General features: G+C 37.1%; 2 protein-coding genes and 2 long non-coding RNA genes across 4 annotated transcripts; 1 reads left to right on the top strand and 3 right to left on the bottom strand.

The window, feature by feature from the left end:
* Positions 1 to 2,200: 2,200 nt before the first annotated feature.
* Positions 2,201 to 5,662, bottom strand: LOC116299916 (uncharacterized). Its single transcript, XR_004197536.1, has 2 exons — positions 5,206 to 5,662; positions 2,201 to 3,211 (listed from the first exon to the last, which is right to left on the bottom strand). It is a non-coding gene; the product is annotated as an uncharacterized LOC116299916 (long non-coding RNA).
* Positions 5,663 to 6,536: 874 nt separating this feature from the next.
* On the bottom strand, positions 6,537 to 12,474 carry LOC116299929 (bcl-2-like protein 1). Its single transcript, XM_031708655.2, has 4 exons — positions 12,347 to 12,474; positions 11,469 to 11,526; positions 10,010 to 10,441; positions 6,537 to 7,757 (listed from the first exon to the last, which is right to left on the bottom strand). Exons 2-4 carry the CDS (start codon positions 11,505 to 11,507, stop codon positions 7,635 to 7,637), a joined length of 594 nt encoding a protein of 197 aa, XP_031564515.1. The 5' UTR covers positions 11,508 to 11,526; positions 12,347 to 12,474; the 3' UTR covers positions 6,537 to 7,634.
* Positions 12,475 to 13,548: 1,074 nt separating this feature from the next.
* Positions 13,549 to 15,135, top strand: LOC148914220 (uncharacterized). Its single transcript, XR_016119004.1, has 2 exons — positions 13,549 to 14,042; positions 14,287 to 15,135. It is a non-coding gene; the product is annotated as an uncharacterized LOC148914220 (long non-coding RNA).
* LOC116299927 (uncharacterized) lies at positions 14,852 to 19,203 on the bottom strand. Its single transcript, XM_031708652.2, has 9 exons — positions 19,001 to 19,203; positions 18,327 to 18,555; positions 17,585 to 17,862; positions 17,443 to 17,490; positions 17,300 to 17,358; positions 16,857 to 16,925; positions 16,524 to 16,608; positions 16,248 to 16,341; positions 14,852 to 15,909 (listed from the first exon to the last, which is right to left on the bottom strand). Exons 1-9 carry the CDS (start codon positions 19,115 to 19,117, stop codon positions 15,674 to 15,676), a joined length of 1,215 nt encoding a protein of 404 aa, XP_031564512.1. The 5' UTR covers positions 19,118 to 19,203; the 3' UTR covers positions 14,852 to 15,673.
* Between the last annotated feature and the right edge of the window lie 139 nt (positions 19,204 to 19,342).

Genomic DNA, 19,342 nt, shown 5'->3' on the forward strand with positions numbered 1-19,342 from the left:
ACATCTTTGTTATTTCAGTGATTATTTGTGTGTGTGAAAAACTTGGTAAATCTGTTAGAAAAGTGTCGCACTGTTTCTGTGCTCAGACTTCAAGGCTACAGTCTTGTACGTTTAACAAAACCCCTCGGCGTCTTGAAGTCTCAAAACGATGAGTGTTAAAGACCTGTCATAATAAATACGAACATATAGAGGATGTTGAAGGCCAGATTTCTTGTATACTGGAATCATATTTCTTTCTTTTGTTTGCGAGAAGTACGCTGTCAAAATATAGCTGTTTAAGAGAGTTTTTACTCAGAGACAAAGGTTTTATTGAGGCAGCATCACTGTTTTGTGAGGAAGCCACCTTTATCAAGACATACAATAACTTACATGGCTATAGCATTAAAAGGAATGAAAACCAGGCATGATTTTTGCTGTTTTAGTCGAGATTTCAGTGCGAAACAAGCGAGATAATACTCAAAGGTCCTCGTGCTTTAATGCTAAACTCATTTGCTTTTTTGCCATTAGTGGTATAATTTTGTTATTCGTAGGCTATAAAAACAGTGGGAAGTACAAGATATTCCATTTATCTTAAGGTATCCTGTGTCCTAGTTCGCTACAAGCAATTTGTAATGCACAGTTGTCCCGAAATTCTGTAGTATGCAATCATGAATCATACTTCATACTTCAAGAAGACTAGGAGTGATCCTGATGGTATTCGTTGTCTTGGACGTTTCTTTACATTTATCAATCAGTTTAAGAACCTTTAGGGACTTATTTTATTTAAATAAAAAGTTTAAGTCAAATGTTGCCAAACGTTCAACAGTTATTGAGAACGAAGACAACTCAGTATTTTCTGTGAAGTGTGTGTTTAATAAAGAAGCGCCACCCACACAACACGCTACTGCCTGCTAGCCTGCCTACTGTTAACTAAGCTATAGACGAGTTCCCACACAAGGTAGTGGGCTGTAGAACTTTACTATCTGTATTGCACAGGGAAAGTCAATTTTGTTATTCCGGCTACACTGAAACACTGCCTCCTGATCAGCAAACAACTTCAATGCTCTTGGGGAAGAGCACTCACTCAACTAATAGCAGATGCATTGCCTGCTTTGCACTGAAGGCACTGAAATGGTGGGGTTGACAAATCACAGTACGATCACTGCGGTTTTGTTGGGTTTTTACGAGTTGTTTGACTCGAGGCCAAATATAACCAACAAATCTTTGTTTGTTTGTATTCTGTTGTTCTTTGGGCTTAGAACATCAGGAACAACTGAAGACACACGCAACAGTGCCGACCACCGGATAGGTACATTAAATGGTTTCTTCCTCACAACTCGTGCCGTTTCACAAGATACATCTTCGAAATAACAAATCTAGTTTGGGCATTTGAGTACCAACACGTTAGTCAATATCGTAATCATCATTAAACAGCAGCTAAGATGACATTAATGTGTAAGTTTGGTAGCAAATCACTAAAATTATAGCAAACTTAATATCTTAAGATGTTTGAGCCCTGAGTTTCCGAGTATTGGATTTCTTTTCCCTTAGCTCATGACTAAAAATCTCAAACGTAAAGTCAATCCATTATGTGGGATTAGTGTTACAGCTTTGGGGTTTAATAAGACTACATCTTCATGATTACTTGACTCAATATTTTCATTTCGCATTGAACCATTCACTCGTTCGTATTCAGATGGAATCAATATTTGCTCATAGCCGGTCTGAGTCAATGGAATGTTCTCTATAGGGTCTACAAGATTATATTGTTGTCTACTTCAACCTTAAGATGTTTTGGCCAACTTACTAAAGAAAATAAGATTTGTTTTGGAATCTCAGCTCAATTAGATTTACTTCGTTTTGAATGCTATTTTCTTCATATCATCAAAACAGACTGTCACAGTTCTTTTACGTCAAGCCAAACACATTTCCAACAAATTGGCTTAAGGCTTGTTGAATCAGATGTTTGAATGGCGTACCTCAAAAACAGCCCTGGGCCTTTCATTCTGTGAATCAAATTTCAAGTTCGATTATTCTTTGCTGGTTTATGTTTAGTTTCTTAACTAAAAGTGCACAATTCGAGCGGAACTGATCACGAGAATTGTGGTTTAGTGGCTTCTTTGATCAACTACCGCTATTTTCTTTCTTTACCCAGTGACTCAAACAACTCACTTCGACAAAAGCATCAATATTCTTAGACGAAATAATTCCAATAAAAATATATCGTAAAAATACAATTTATTTAATCACAACACAATCTACCATCCGAAGGAAAGGCTAAATAGTGTGTTGACCTAATACTTGACTCCTTACAGTTGGGCAAATGAGACTTTCGCGCCACCTTAGCTCACAAGTACCTTTTCGTCTAAGTAATTCCTAACACAAAAGTTATTACAATTAGAAGAAAATAGCCATGCAAAGATGAGCTTATAGCGCGGCACTTCAGAAGCCAAATAGGCAATAAAGTCTTATCGTTGCCCAATTGCTTTATTAACTAGTTGCCGCTACCTTTGTGATCGTCAGCTTGGGGGCAAGGGAGGCACAAACTGAAAGAAATTCACCGCTACCAATTGATTATCGGCTGACAGAAAGATTACTTCCAACGAGTTCTGGAGCGAAAAATCTGTGTTCTCGTGATAGGTGACAGTGAGTAGGGTGTGTGATAGTGAATGCTGACCGGCCTGAACACTGTGGGTGGCAGTAAAGTAATGTAATAACGGTGCTACACAACCTTTAGCGGTGTGCCTTTGATGTCACCAACATCTCGACCGATTCCACTAATGTCAAACCTGACCAACCAGTAAATCGAAGGAATCCCGAGTTTATTGCTATAAATATATCGTGTGTGGAGCAATGGATCAACCGTCAAGCTCTATAATTAAACTTTCTAAACGCTACGGAACTCGTAGTCTTTCATCGGAAGCAAATGTTCCGTTATGCCATTGAAATTACGGCTAAGAAATTAAAAACCCCAACCAATAACCCGTACTTGTGAGAGGAATTCGAGTCTGCATTGATGGCTCGATAAATGAGGCCTTAAATCAATTGTTTACAAGCCTTCCAAGTTTTGCGGACATTCCGTGGAACTGTAAAGGCCTGGTCTTCAATGGAACAGAGTCGTGCCGACTCCACAAACCAACGCTGATTGTTAGTTGAGCCGGCCGCGTTTTGAAAGCCCTCACATTACTTGCCGCTTGTATTCACTTGCCGCTTGTATTCACTTGATGTTCTCCTACAAAGACATGGAAAAGAATAAAGTGAAAAACCCTTGATGGACCAACGCATTTGATGCGAACAAAGAAAGTACGATAAATGGATATATTGAAGCGATAGAAAATGGCCCCCTCAGACTATAAAACTCCAATGAGTTGAACTAGCGAACTGACCAAACTATCTTCTTCTTCACATGCACTTCTTTCCGCAAACCTGATTAAACGTTTATTATCTCTGTCATATTTTGTCTTCTAGAATTTCTTGAGATTTACCTGCTAATATTCATAGTTGTCAATCTCGCTTTTAAAATCCCACTAGGCGCACTAAGAATTAAATCAGAGCAATTGTACCGGCGGCAACCGGCTTGCACAAAAATACACGGCCCCAACACCTCGCCGAGACCCGTTTGATAACGAGAACTTGAAAAACACCATAACAAACAATATAATAACAAAAAACACGAATTCTAATCAGAGTATTGAATTAAATGATATAGTATTACGAATAATAAAATGACCACGGAACAGGAAAGTAATCACAAAAAAAAAATTGTTGTTGGAAAACCTCGGTCAGTTTTAGAAAACTCGTTTATCTTTGGTTCCAAACTAAATGTCGGTGGATATAAAGTTAAATATATCCAATCTTGGGGTTTTTGCCGTTATTTAATATTGAAATCAAGAGAACAAAACAAAGCAAACAAATTATTAGTCTAAAAACACAATCAAATATCGAATCCCGGCGAGTGAGTCTTTTCAAGAAGAAAGAAAACGCAGCGGTAACCTTACTGCGCGACACCAAAAGCTGAAATAAAATTAATAAATCTCGGGATTAGCACGTCTAGCTATTTACAAATACTTTATTCTTAATTATAAACACTACGTTTTTAGATACTTGATTCTTCGCTCTACTCGGAGTTAATGTTTTTCTTCAAAATCTCATTGATGAATTTGTCTATAATGTAACTTAATGTTTTCATAGATTGCATGAAAAACATTTCACTCTTCCTTAAGAAAAAGAAGCACTTTTAATGAATCTTAAATCTACAGAAGAAAGAACCCTTTCGAATCATTAATTAAAGTCAAAGAGTCCTCATCTGTTTGATTTGATTGATATAAAGTATAATTTGTCAGTAGCCAAGATGTTTAATGATAGCCTAAAACCTCAGATCGCGTCTGACCGTAATAGCTTTCTTCGTGGTTTAAGGAGTTCATATCGAGAGGTTTTACTCTCTAAAAGTCGCATCGCTTGAGGCATTCATTAGAAGAAGTTAATGGTTAGTTTTAAGTTCAAAATTATCTGTAGATATTAAAGACGAAAAGCCATCACGGTCTTTCCACTCCAGGTGTAGAGGCAAGTTGATTCGTTTTTTTCCTAACACGTGCGCTCTGTCACAAATACAAGAAGAATCGGCTTCACTGGTTTAGTTTTCGGCTGAATGACTGTCAGAATCGAGCCATTTGGTTATTTAATTAAAATAGACTATTAGGCACGAAGAGAGCCGCACAACAATACCCTGTCCATTGCCTTTTTGTGGATATGACGTTTTCGTGTTGTATTCATTTCCTAGATGCCGTCTATCAATAGCGCCGCTCTACGAACAGAATCGATAACTTCGGTAATATCCAACAGACTTCTTATTCTGTTAGGATGTTTAATTACTTTAGCAAACAGATTACTCCTTTTTTATGACACTAGGAATTAAAGAGTTGATTCTAATGTGTTTTGGGTGATGTTTGGTATTCTGGAGTCGGCCAGGAAACAACACGTTTATTGACTTGATCAACGGTGGATACGATGTTTTATGAGGCGCCCTCTTTTATCAGAAAAACCTGCACCTCCCACTAGTAATTAGAATGTAGATCCCGTCTGAGTTCTCGTAAACCACGACCAGTGAGTAACCAGTAGCAAAAGCCCCCTTCCCTTCTTAGCCGCGTTGGTTCGCGCAGCTACCAGACTTTTAGGCTGTTCAATCAAAAATCCGATATTTTAGTTATTTTTGGACATGTTTAGCACCTTATCTCTTTTCGCTGTTAACTGTCGTATTTGCTTAACTGAATGTCGAATCGCTTCTATTCAGCCGTCGGGACCGATTGACTCGAGCGCGCCGAACCATTAATGACATCTGTAGCAGGACACATCCTTTGATGCGTCCGTTCGGTAAACAGTAACACCGACCAAGACATGGTCTGGACTCACTGATGGACCCTAGTGCTCTACTTGTGAATCTGAACAGCCTTGATGTCATGTAGTTCGTTGTTGTCGTGGTTTGGCTGATCATAATTGTTGATTATAGAGATCAAATCGAGGCCTATAATTATCTTGATACGCGTGACTTCAAACGTGTTTACAATAAAGATGTGTGTGTTTGTGCATCCACCATGACCATTCCCTTTTCTCTTAACCATGGATGATAAGGACTCATTTTAATAGCCTGTTCTGTAGGTTGCCCGCATAATTTTGATGCGGATCATACATAGCGGCATTTGTGATTCGAGATTTTATGTTTTTTCAGAGAAGTGGTATACGTCGTTGCTAGGTTACAGCAAACTAACCACGTGATTTGCATCTGGATGCGGTTTCCAACAATACAAGGCAAATATAGATCTTACGATTTGTAGAAAAATGGTAAACGTCGTTGCTAGGTTACAAGAAACTGGTCGTGTGAATTCAAATTTGGTGACATTCTGCGCATGCGTCAAAACCTAAACTAATTTATTGTAAGTAATAATCACAGGTAGCCCGAGCTTGGTTTCTGTGGTGTCATGTTACAAGGAAATGTATGGGGATTCATCAAAGATTTCAATAAAATCATTGAAACGTGAAATAAAGCCTCGAAATTTTACCCGATCATTGAGAAATAGCACTTCTTTCGCTCTGTGTGGTTATTTTTTGAATTTGAGCCCGTTTTAAGGATTTTTTCCCCCACCAGTAATTTTTACTGTGTTGAAATGCTCATTTTAATTTACCAAACGTTTCGAGCTTCTCAATGTTTTCTTTATATATACCCTTATAAAGAAAGGGATTGAAGTGTCCTACTTTGTTGAGTCTCTTTAACCTGCCTTCGGTGTTCGATCCGGCTTTCTTTGCGCATGACAGGAAGCAGGACCTCCTAATATTTGAGGTAAACCAACCTGAACTCAATGTGCAGCGAAAAAAAAGAGTTGTTTTCTTGTTTGTGGATATCAGTTTCAACCCTTCGTGTATCTAGTTGGTATTCTAGATGATTCTCTCATAAATTTTCTTCGTTTAAACTGACTCCCCTCCACCACCCCCAAAGGAAGAATCTAGACCAATCACGTGATACAGCGTACGTGTATGACATCATCATAATCACCGCGACGTAATAGTCATAAATAGATATTTATTACGATATTCTAGGTATTAGACTATATTATCGAGTCATTCAGATGACTGGGATATTTTGTTGTAAAAAAACTTTATCTGTATAAATGACTGATTTTGCATAAAAAACGACACTATTTTAACGATCCCTAAGTCTACCATGACATGCACGATCTGTGACTCTGGGTTTTACAGTCCCTTGACAAGACTACAGATTGAGCAGTTAAATTGCGTGACTGGTAGCAGTCAAATTGCGTGACTGGTTTGTGTTCTATATCCCCGCGGGCGACTCATTGTTAAGTGCGCACCTTGGTTCGTTGTGGGTAGCAAGTCATTCAGTTATAACCCAGATCGCACAAGTCTCCTGTGTATCAATTCTACCTTGTTACCGCAGACCTTCGAGTACAGACATTTTTGGCTCTTTTTTATCTATTCCCTAAGAAGTAGCTTCATATTTTCAATCCATCAAAAACTTCAAGGAAACAGCTCAAAAATAAGAAATACTTCCGAGGAGCATTTTTGGAAGACTGACATTGACATATATAGTATATAGTAAAATATAAAGACTATCGCGTGACCTGTATAAAAGCAACTTTTATCCCCCTTTGAATGCGGACATCTTTTAACTTTCCTACCTATTGATAAATTCAGTTATAAATCTTTTTTTTTTCCAATTAAAAAGTAGTATATTTTACAAATGATACTTTTGTGCATCTTTTAACGTTTTTTAAAAGAAAGCCTTTAACTAGTTTGAAAGGTACTTGTTAAATTTTCACCCAATAATCAGTCTCTAGAGAACTAGTTTTAAAACGATTTTCTACCATTGTTTACAGCCTGGCAGAACCGGCAAAATAATCTCTTTCTGTCTCTTCTATTAGATGTTTTTAGTAGTAGTAACGGGCCGTGTGATTGTCCGCCATGTTGGATGACATAACTTAAAAGTATATAAAAGCTTGTAGTGTATTCAAGTACACATATTAGTACATATTGCTCGATCTAGCGTTCAAATATTTTAATGTCCATGTCCTCCAACATGGCGGCCATCGTGGTGTACTGGAGTTGTTGTTTACTGCGTGATATTTATATATTTATTGTCTTTTTTAGCACTGTTTGTAAACTAATGTCGCCAGGCTACCAATGCCAACTGTGGCCAATACGATCCCAGTCCACCAGTTCGATTTGTTACGTGTTGAAGGGTCTTGGAAGCACTTATCGAACGAGTCCTACAAGGTAAAAGCAATACATTATTGATATTACTAATGATAGAGAAATAAGGTACTTTTTCATATCAGAAATGATGTTCAAATAGGACACTTGGATTATGGCGTCAGTACTACCACTACCAGAATCCCTTGCACACTTTCTTTTGTTCAGTTAATAAGCATGCACCAATCGTCTACTATTCTCATGAGGGAATACAAATTTAAAATTCAAACTGGTCAGAGCTGTGCTCCGGGTTCATAAATGACTGTATAGCGGCTGCCAGAGGTGGCTTCACCCGTTTTTAGTTCAACCTTGAGCCGCGCCACTGCTATACTTGCGGTCGACCTTCCTGGGAGAGCCGGCAGCGTTTACTCAGTAAATAAATCTTGAACACGCAATTAAAAAGACTTAACTGTACTCTTAATTTAATTACGCAATTCGTGAGATTCGTATGATTAAATGTTAATCATTCCTTATCGAATCCAGAAAAACACGATATCCGAAATATCAAGGCTAAAACCATAGCAGAAACCAAATGTAGAAACCAAGACTTCAGTGCGCAATACACCCAAACTTGCGTCTTCGAGCGCATTTTTTTCATCATTTACATTAAACATGATACCCTGTCTCTTACTAAAAATTAGAAGAAATTAGAATTAGTAGAAACCAAATGTAGGAACCAAGACTTCAGTGCGCAATACACCCAAAATTGCGTCTTCGAGCGCATTTTTTTCATCATTTACATTAAACATGATACCCTGTCTCTTACTAAAAATTAGAAGAAATTAGAATTAGTAGAAACCAAATGTAGAAACCAAGACTTCAGTGCGCAATACATCCAAACTTGCGTCTTCGAGCGCATTTTTTTCATCATTTACATTAAACATGATACCCTGTCTCTTACTAAAAATTAGAAGAAATTAGAATTAGTAGAAACCAAATGTAGAAACCAAGACTTCAGTGCGCAATACATCCAAACTTGCGTCTTCGAGCGCATTTTTTTCATCATTTACATTAAACATGATACCCTGTCTCTTACTAAAAATTAGAAGAAATTAGAATTAGTAGAAACCAAATGTAGGAACCAAGACTTCAGTGCGCTATACACCCAAAATTGAGTCTTCGAGCGCATTTTTTTCATCATTTACATTAAACATGATACCCTGTCTCTTACTAAAAATTTTCAATGCCATCAAATCTGTAGGTTTTTCAATTATGTATCATATGTCCACCGCATAAATAGCTTTTCCCGTGAAATTACGCACGAAAAGAAGTGCGCAAAAAAGAAAAATATTTTTAACATCTATTTACCAAAAAGCTAAATGTCGAGAACCATTTTAGTCCTCTTAAAACGATTAGAGCTTACAAAGGCTTAGGTTTGGATATATTTTATTTATGAAAACAAAGTTTATTTTTGGAGACTCCTCATTCAGAATGTTGAATAGCAAATTTAGCTAGGCTCGACGCTTTTTTAGCATTCAATTAAAAAACCAATAGTAAATGAGCTATACACATGGGTACAGTCTGTATGTGCACAGAATACAAAACATTACGATTTTTGAAGAAAACGCAATTAAATAATCGATAAAAACTGTCATTCGAGCAGATTCTTTTCTGCCTCTAGGTTACCATAGAAACGCGCCCGCAAAAAAAGACACAAATTAATTAATATAGGATATCCGAACAGCATAAATATAGGAGTTTTATTATAGAACCGTGGGAATAATCGCAACCTGATAAAAACATTCGAATGTGTGCATTTATTCCTACATAGAGGCACGCTTGGGTGAAGTTTGTAGTTATACTTGAATGCTGTAGCGATGTAGCGTTATAAGTAGCTGTAATCAAGCCAATTATGCCCGTGCTGTGTGGGACTTTCTCGCAATCTAATGAGTTGATTCCTTTGACTAAGCCATAAGCCAGAAGATGCATATTCACAAGGCCAATTTTGTATCTATGACGCATTAAATTTTAACGCATTTAAGAAATATCTCCGATATAGCAATACTCGAGTACTTTGCAAACTCAACTAAACGCGCAAAATCAATGTTTAGAATGGAACAATTGGCTTTAACAAGATACAACATGATTTCGTTTGCGGCGATAGGTTTTACGACAAGACGAGCGTCTTTGCATTTGTAATTATGGAAAAATAAAGCGGAATTTATTTTTCTTTGTTTTGTAAAAAGATACTTTGCTTCTGCATTGAATTATAAAATAATTCCTAAAAATGTGAGATTGTAGATTATTCTGCACTGACTAGCTCACTTACCCATCCACCTTGTTTCTGTATCCAGCTTGATAATCCCGCGACATAATCTCCTACCCACTGTTCAATATCCTCCACACTATCCTGCATGCCATTTCTCAAGCAGAACTGCGCAAGTTTTCCTCCAAATGTAAAGAGAGCGACAATCCTTCCCCAGTTGACTCCATCCCTGAACACCTCGTCTGCAACCTGTACGAACTTTTCGTGAGCCGAATCCGCCGTCATGTTCAGTGCGTTGCACATATTACTCAGAAGAGCCTGATGGCAATCTTCTAACTCGTCACTCAACCGTCTCATGTTCCGTGCTGTAATGCTGGTGGATATCCTACCTCGTCCTGTTCTATAACACACGATATCTCGTGCAAGAAGATGTGCCTGCTGGCTTATTCGTCTTGCATCTTCGCTCTGAGGTTCTCGATCCGACATTGACTTCGCCTGCGAAGAATCCATGACTTTAAGTACAAAATTAAATCTCACCGGGGAAAATATGAGCGGAAATTCCTTGAGCTCGGTAGTGCTCGTAATTATCAGAAATTTAGCTGTATTATACTAGATGATATTTCTTGCTTGAGAATCCCCTGTTTACCTGCTTTTCCACCTGCTGTCTTTGCAATATGATTGGTTGATATTTATAGTCTGCGCTATGATTGGTTAGTTGTGCAAATTCTGCAGGTATAGGTGTCCACCTTCGTTACCCGACTGACGTCATAACTCAACGAGTTCTTGAAGATTCTTTTAGTTTAAAACATCAAGCTCTTTCGTTGAGCTAATATCACGTTTACCTAACCATACGTGGCTGCATGAAATGAGCTCATAATCTACAAAAATCTACGAAGCTTTTCGCTGTCGCATCACAGCGTGGGACAATCACGACAGAGCTAGGCTCCAAACTAAGTGAAAGCCCGGAGATCGAATTAGAATTTAGAAGTTGATTTTTGAGGAGGGAAGAAAACCGGAGAACCCGGAGAAAAACCCTCGAAGCACAGGAGAGAACCAACAAACAACTCTACTCACATACGACATCGAGATCGGCAGGACTCGAACTCGGGCCGCATTGGTGAGAGGCGGCGCATTAGCAGCGCACGCCACCGGCTTTCCCATAGAGCTTCCCATTATGCCCACTAGAATTAGATTAATTCTTAACATTTTTTATTAACGTGACTTGAAAACATGTACGAAATTGCTTGAATGGGGGAAATGTAAATATTGCGCAAGTTGAATAGTGCCGCACGCGAAAGTTTCCATTGCACTCTAAAATTGTCGCGTGACTTTGTTTCTGTAATCCTATGCATCCTGGGATGTTGTCACGTGACGTTCTCGTTGATGTAATCCTATTGAATTCTGGGATGGCGTTGCACATTCTATTGCGGTTGATAATGTTACATGAGAAAAGTGGCACTTACTTCCAACTAATCAAATTGGAACGAATGCCCATGAGCACAAGAACTATGCAATACCTTACCAGGAATAATGATGTCGAGGTTGTGGTGGACGTCTTCATGCTTAAACAATACGTGTTTCTTTAAATAAAAGAAAAACAATCACCATGGTGAAATGGATTGACGTCATGCATCGTCACCCACTTCTGCACGTCATACCCATCAACCTAACCTAACCCTAGTATCACAAGAACTCGTTACTGCTGTCGTTCAGTTGATTTAATTTTTCACTTTTTGCTTGTCAAAGGAGCACATGAGGTCTACTTGGTGCGTTTTAGACGAGAGAACACGCTAAGAAAAGATATATACTACTCACAATCATGCAAGGTTACTGATCACGCTTCATCCTCTATATGTCATGAGTACAATGTCATCCAATCACGTTCAACCAATACAATATTCGTGTTTTATTGAAATAATAATGGTTCTGTGTCAAGGGATAGATGGTTTGAGGGATAACCCCCCCACTTTAGAAAAAATATTGTTATTTCGACACTATATTCATGGAATATATCATCAGGAATAAGCATATTGCCAAACAGACATCGAGTGAAAGCGGAAGGTGGATGTGCTCAGTTAACAAGAGTACCCATCAACAGGTGCCCGTGACTATATGTCTAACACACGCGCACACGAATTGCAAGATGTGCCAAGTGCCAATTGCTAAGCTGACGGGGAAGATTTGAAGATTAAGTTATGGCTTCTCCTGGGGGTATACCGAACCTCTCAGTGATCTGCTCTCCGGAGAGAAAGAGGAAACTGACTAAAGAAAAGAAACAAAGAAGGGCAGGAAAAAAAGGGTTAAAACGCACAGCAGAAAAGAGAACAACAGCTGTTAACGGTTTCAAAAAAAAAACACAAAAAATATAAATAATAAATAGTAAATTGAAAAACAACATACATATGTCCAACGACCAACTGCGGTGAGTGTGCGACGTGTGATACCGAACTTATGATAAAACTACTGAGTTCAGAACTTCGTAAGTCAGTATTATCCCTAAAAACTGCGGACAGTAAGCTTGCTCGTTTTTTTTTTTCCACTAATTTTTGATACTAATGACCGGGAAGACTATGTTGTGCTCGACTAATCACGCAGTATATGCACAGGAAGTAGATGATTCCCATTCCATCATTAGTCATATCCGTACAGCGGGTTAATACCTGCTATTCTGTGGTCAGGTCCGCAAGCGAAAGGGAAAGCAGTTTAAGTAGAATATATTAAGAAACACTTGGGATAAAAATTCAAATAATTGATTGACACGGAAATAATTCAACGAAGTTCTTGGAATTCTCTGTCGTAATTACTTATTTCATGAAATCACTTGTTCACTTTCATTATTACTGCTCTTTAAAAAAAACAGAAATATTATCCACTGAGTACAGTATTTCTAAAAAATATTTTCCCCTACGAAATCACGCCGTCTAAATTGTCTAAATCAGTGCATCTATCGAAAATCACTTACAAACAATAATAACTATTAATTCTAATGAGTACTTGTTTGACCTTGGTGGTTTTATTCAAGATAGTCAAATAACGTATTCTAGTTGTAAAAATAGTGTTCGATCTACCATTACTCACCAAAATCCAATCCAAATGTTTCGTTTTTCAGCAAGTAAAAATAACGCTTCTAGGTTCTTGCATGTTGCTGCATGACGACTTGATCACCAGAGTTGGTGGCGAATGTGACTTTTACGTAGTGATGGTCTTTGTTCAGAGCCAGTCGCGTGACTTAGACGCTCGTAAACAAGAGGAAGTCATGTGCACTTACCCTAACCCTAATATTTTGCGTCTTTAATTCTTTTAAAAAAATTCGATATCCTGTTTCTATGGTCTTCCCTAAAACGTTTTGTTGTGGTTTTGATGTTTGAATTCACGACAGCAGAGGCTTTTATAAGACGTTTCTTTTCTACGTAATATCAGTTGCTTTAAGAGTCCTTAAAGATACATGTAACACACGGTTTCGCTTGTTTTCTAAGCTCTGATTGGCTTGTATACTTGAGGCCCCTTCAAGGTGATTTTTCCTCCATTTTGTCGCTGTTCATTAGAAGCCTATTTTATTCAAGTCCCTTTTGATAATATTTTTCTAGATAACCCACAAAAAATTACTGCAACCGCGAAAATTAATTTATAGGCGCTTAACAAAAAATAAACAAGTTTGAAGGTAATTATTAGCTAACGTTACCGCGAAACTCCATCCAAAACAAAAACGTTTTTAGGTTCGAAAGTTGTCATAGATTATTCTTAGTTCCCTTCACATCTTCAGAAAATAGGAACTGGGTTTTTTCTAAGAAAATTGAATGAGGAAGTTATTGACTTCCAGGTAGATTCCATATAAGGCTATGTGCCGGATACCAAAGGGAAATCCCTAAAAAAATTACGCGATGAGACGTTTTGTTTCAATAATTGCTGTTTTTTGATTGGCTGTTGGAATATGTTGAACGTCACAAGAGTGTACGTATGGATGAGGTAATGGTAGTTTTCCTGTATGGAAAGGAGTATATAAAGAGTTGGTTTTGGTTTCGTTATTTCATTTATTCCAAGGCAAAATTAAAGTTTTCGTTACACGTTACAAAGACCTTCACGACGAAATTCTCAGGTACATTCATATTCATCTTTTCCAGCTTTTTACACTTTTTTTGAACAACTTACTTTTCTTAATTCGATAATTTAATTTGTATTTTGATTTGTCTTACATGAAATTGTATTCTAGATTTTTTAGCGTTTCTTTTTTCTTGTGCCACGATTCATGACTCACTTGTCACGATAGATGACTCACACGTAACACAATGCAGTCACGCAAGAATGCATTTCGCGTGACTCACCAATTTCATTTTCTACAGGCTTAATGGGTTTCCTGCAAAGGAGCACAAGCAGAGTAGGAAGAAGACTCTCCTTTCACAGAAGATCTTCAAGGGAGGACAGAGCTCAAATTGAGCGCCACAGAAGTGGGAGTCAAAGACAGACCAGTGATCAAGGAAATGGAAGGGTGTCAAAAGAAATTGGTTGTGCTCTGCGAGTTATAGGAGATGAACTTAACAACAGTAGACTGAGTTTGATATCCACAAACAGTATGAGCTGAAATTTATATATATATATAAATTGTCGACAGGACAGGAGAGGACAATATCAATTATACAGTACCTGCAAACTGAGAACACAGATGTCCCTGTAGGCAGATGCAGTTGGTGAGTGAAAGGACATCTGTTTTCCCAGGCTAGTTTGCTAGCACATTATCAAAATGGATGGCAAAAGCACAACTTTAAATAAAGCGCTTCTGCAAAAGAACTAAAAACCCATACCTTTTAAAGCATAGAAGCTACTAGTAAATTGTTGAAAAGATATATTTTAGTTTATTTCAAAATTCGTAGCCCCTTATGCAAAAAAAAATTAACAGACTGCGAGATGTATATTGATTAATCTTTATTACTGCTTTTCGTTTTTTTGTAATATTTATTTACAAAATGACAATCAAATTAATAGACTAGCACCCAATTGTAATTTATTTATACAAAAAAATATAATAAAAAGAGTATTTACAAGAAAAATCAGAGTTTTAAGTGATTATTAAATCGATGCATGAAGCTTATTGACTGTGTATTTTTAGTTGAACAGAAATAATAAGTGTAAAAAAAATAACCAATCAACTGCTATCAGATAGCGGTTGCTATTTCTATAAAAAGAGTATAACTCAGGGTGATTTACCCTCAAATCATGTGACACCCTGCCTCACTTGTCCCCACTGGAATTGCTATGACATAGTAGTGACAATAGAGGTTTTGCACCATCACTTGACGGCACCATAATCCAGCATGAACTGCCTGTGGTTAGATGCTCTCGGGAATGGAATTCTTTCTCATGTAAAACAATTGTATTGTTCCTGCCATCTGACATGGCTGCCGTCACGTGATGGTAGAAAACCTCTGTTCCTTTGATGCTTTTTAGATTTCATTACATGGTTTCCTTGTGAATGACATCATTTTTACTAAGGTATGCATTATGAGGCATTATTAAGTGACATCTAAATGGATGGCTTAAAACAAGTACCCTGCATTACTTTGTAAAAATGTGTTAGGAATATATTATGTTAATATTTTGTCCACTCTCTTGATGGACTAAAATTAGAATATTGTAGGGTTCATCACATGACACATGCAAGTATTTCATTACCTCTCTTGAGTTACATTCTCTGGTTTATATTTACAATATATTGATAATAATAATAATACATTATCTTTTCTCTGTTCTCATGGTGTTTTTCTCCATGTGATGTGTGCTGTCACTGTCTTTGTCTTTGTTCACATCTGTAGTGAAATCTGTTAATAATTCTCTTGAATCACCTTCCCAGTCAAGTTCTATTGCTGCAGGCATTAATAACTCTGAACCATTGGGGTTTATCTTTGGTGTGTTCACTTGTTCTTCATGCAGATAGTCATCTTTCACTTGTAGAAGTGTGCGAGATCGAACTAGAAAATGCCAAGGACATTGAATTTAAAATTTATTTTCATAAGGTTTTGTAAATTAAATATGTTGTTAGTGAAGGCAATGTTACGAAACATGAGCTCATACAACGTGGCAAGTAGTGGTAAATATAAACTGTCAAAATGAAACCATCAAAATACTCGTAAAGGCTTTGGTATAGTCATTACTACCAAATGTTTATCACCAGGGGTTAAGACACAAGGTATTTGATAATTTTATTCATAGTATGAATGAACTTTAAAAATAATGCATTAAAAAATAATTTTCAAAATTTCTTAAGAGTTTAATGAGTTTGATCTTCTTTCAAAATTACTGCACTCACCACTAGATGTTACATACGACGTCACAGTGGACTTTTGATTGTCACTGATGCCATTAATTGGGAACAAGACTAATCCAAAGGCTAGGATCAGCACCTGGAGAAAAAAGGATTACATATGGAAAGTTAGTAAGATAAGAATAATATCTTTAATCCAATAAATACCAAAATAGGTAAATAGGATAAACTATAACAGATATGACTTCCTATTTAAGAAGAAAAAGCAGACTGTGACATGACAGAGGATAATTTGTCTAGCTGTCTTTATGGGCAGCCTACCATAAGACATGTTCCAGCCTGTGTTTTGCTTGGATGCGTGGAGGCTACAATTGCTTGCAGTTGTTTTAGCTGTTCCAACAATGACCTAAGGAAATACAATACATAAATAACAAATTCAGTCTGTGAGCCATGCCCTAACTCAGATCAGCCCAGAGATTGTTTTAGGGTTCAAAAAAAATTTAAATGGTCCTGGAGAAAAAAGAAGTTACTTTTTCTTTTCATTCCAAGATTTGTTTGTTTATAAAGTCACACGAGTGAGGTGATTGGTTCAATAAAATACAAATTGACTCAATTGCATGTCAATTAAACTACTGATGTCTGCCATAAACTTACTTGTTTTGGTTTTCTAATGTGTCAACTTTCTGCTGTAGGCTTCTGTTCTGTTGTGTGCAAATGTGAACCCTAATAATGAAAATCATAGACCAATAAATTCAGTATTTTTACAAAATGATAAAGCATGCATGCGCTTAATGTTTTCAGGGGGCCTCTGAGCACCCTAAAAAGTGGGGGCTAAGATTGGAAAATATATGAGAGTAGCATGGGAAAAAGTGGGGCGATAGGAAAATAAAATAGACTAGAAAAGGGAGAAAGTAAGGGTGCTGTAGTCTCCCTTGGCCCACTCCTTACGCGCGCCTATTTTTTGCGCCTTAATAAACTTGTGTTCTTTGTGCTACCAATTACTGAAAGCAAAGTTTTTTCTTCGTAAAGAAAAGTTAATAATTAATATTCCTCTACTAACACATTGAGAATATCCTGAATGTTCTATTATATTTTACCTTTTTTCAAGACCATCTACATAATCTTTCTTTTTCTTTCTACTCTCTTGTGCTGATTGCTGTAAACACAAAGGTCATCATTTCTTTGCATGCTAATCACCTAAAAATCGCTATTAATTAATGGAATCAAAATATAGATTTACCTTATTCTTGATTTTTCTTCTCACTTTTTTCAAAACTCTTTCTTCAGCCTGTAAATATATAAAGAGATCAATGACTTCACAATTCATGCACAAATGAAAATATAATCAAAACATCTGTTGCTTAAAAGGACTGATAGATTACCTTTGTTAAGGCAACATCTGTAGGAAGCGTAACTCCTTCAATCTCAAGAAGTCTTTTTTCTTCCCCTGACAAAACAAGTGGAAGACTAGATTTCCGAGATGAAGTTGGTTTATGGACTATTAAGTCATTTTCTGTTAAACCAGAGGTTGAGGTAACTTTGGGTTGATTGAGTACTTGCATATCAACTGTCGTAGACAATGGCTGGTGTTTTTCTGTCGTTAATGGTTGATTGGCAGAGGTCACAGGAGCAACTCCTTCGTCTAATGTACAAAGCCATTCTACATATTGATGTCATCGTTAATAAATTGTCTGAGAAATATTGTTGAAGTTGAGTAGGTATGAAACACCCTTAAGCAAGCATCTAAAACCATAGAACTTGGCAAGGCATCGTATGCCTTGAACAGACTAAATCTGTTGCTTGATTTATGGCCTAATGATTTGAACTTAACAAGCTAAGCTGGCCTCTAAAGGTTTAATGTGAAGGTCTAACCATTTGAAGTTATAATGACAAAGGTAGCTCCTTCTCCTTAGATATTTAGATATAAAGTGAACCTTGATGTTGATCCAACAAGGGATTTAACTCACAATACTACTAACTTCTACACATAACAAACTTTTGTTTCACTAACTGTGATACTTAAATGATGTAAACCATGCCATTGCTGTTATATGCAAGATAATGTATTATATGTACGAGTTTTACTGTTGATCTTCTGAAACAGCTGTCTTAAAACACACTCACCAAGATCAACATCAAGAGCAAAGTCATCTGTATTGAGTAGCCCTTCAGGTGAAGAGGTGCTCTCCAAGTCCATGGTGTCAGGGCTTGGAGTCATGCATGATTCTGATGATGTACTTTCGCTCTGTGGTGAAAAACTTAACTCATCGAACGATGACAGAGTAGTATCTGTGAGTTTAGTGCTGTTGTCTTGAAAAAATAAACTTAGAAGGTCATTTTCGCTTAGCTCTGCCTGTAAGAGAGAAGATATATGAAATATTATTAAATTATTAAATAAATTTCACTTAATCTAACCACAGGCAGCCCACACATGGAAAATATTAACTAAAGCCATTTTAATGATTCACTAGGTTGACATGTCAAATGATTAGTCTGTGAAGCTCGATAGTATCATATATCGTTAAAATATGCTGGCTAATAAGTAACTTACTTAACTTAGATTTCCAAACTATGTTCACTGAAAAATAAACGCTTAATTTTTCAAAATATTATTTTTCGTGCAAACGACCTTCAATATTCGATGTATTAACGTATGATAAACAAAGAATCAATAAAAACATAAGAATACTGTATGCTAGTAAAGTTATACGTGGAATAACAGTGTGTTCTTGACAGATGACAAGCGAAACGACGACAGTCTTCCACGTAAACACAAGAGTTTTAGCTAGAATACTCACTAAACTATCGATTGCTTCGGACAAATTCACATCTCTTCCAAAATCCAAAATGTCCTCGTCTTCTTTGGCATAAACATGGTCTAATTTCACTGCAGATCGCAAAACTTCTAAGGCCATGTTGGTCGTAAAGCCTATACTTTCATTTGATCGAAGCTTCACTTCATACGTGGAGAAAACAGCATCACCGGGAAGGGAGTTATTTTTAGACCATGACGTAATAGACTTGCGCATTGAGTTGCTTACATGGAACTGGTGACGTGGCAGGAAAAGTACTCCCAAAGGTTCATGGGCTTCCTCTATCTAAATATTCCTCAAAGGGGCTAAGAAATATTATGACAAAAA

This window comes from Actinia tenebrosa, unplaced genomic scaffold, assembly GCF_029948245.1.
Source record: "Actinia tenebrosa isolate PJP-AT-01 unplaced genomic scaffold, QUT_ActTen_1.0 PGA_scaffold0__85_contigs__length_37466705, whole genome shotgun sequence".
NCBI lineage: Eukaryota > Metazoa > Cnidaria > Anthozoa > Actiniaria > Actiniidae > Actinia > Actinia tenebrosa.

Coding starts and splice junctions, on each gene's coding strand:
- LOC116299927 (XM_031708652.2), bottom strand. CDS start 19,117: ATGGCCTTAGAAGTTTTGCGATCTGCAGTGAAATTAGACCATGTTTAT. Junction 16,609..16,856: donor ACATTAGAAAACCAAAACAA/GTAAGTTTATGG, acceptor GTATTTCCTTAG/GTCATTGTTGGAACAGCTAA. Junction 16,342..16,523: donor AGGCTGGAACATGTCTTATG/GTAGGCTGCCCA, acceptor TTTTTTCTCCAG/GTGCTGATCCTAGCCTTTGG.
- LOC116299929 (XM_031708655.2), bottom strand. CDS start 11,507: ATGAAGACGTCCACCACAACCTCGACATCATTATTCCTG. Junction 10,442..11,468: donor CCTCGACATCATTATTCCTG/GTAAGGTATTGC, acceptor GATTCTTCGCAG/GCGAAGTCAATGTCGGATCG. Junction 7,758..10,009: donor TACAGAAACAAGGTGGATGG/GTAAGTGAGCTA, acceptor TTTACCTTGTAG/GACTCGTTCGATAAGTGCTT.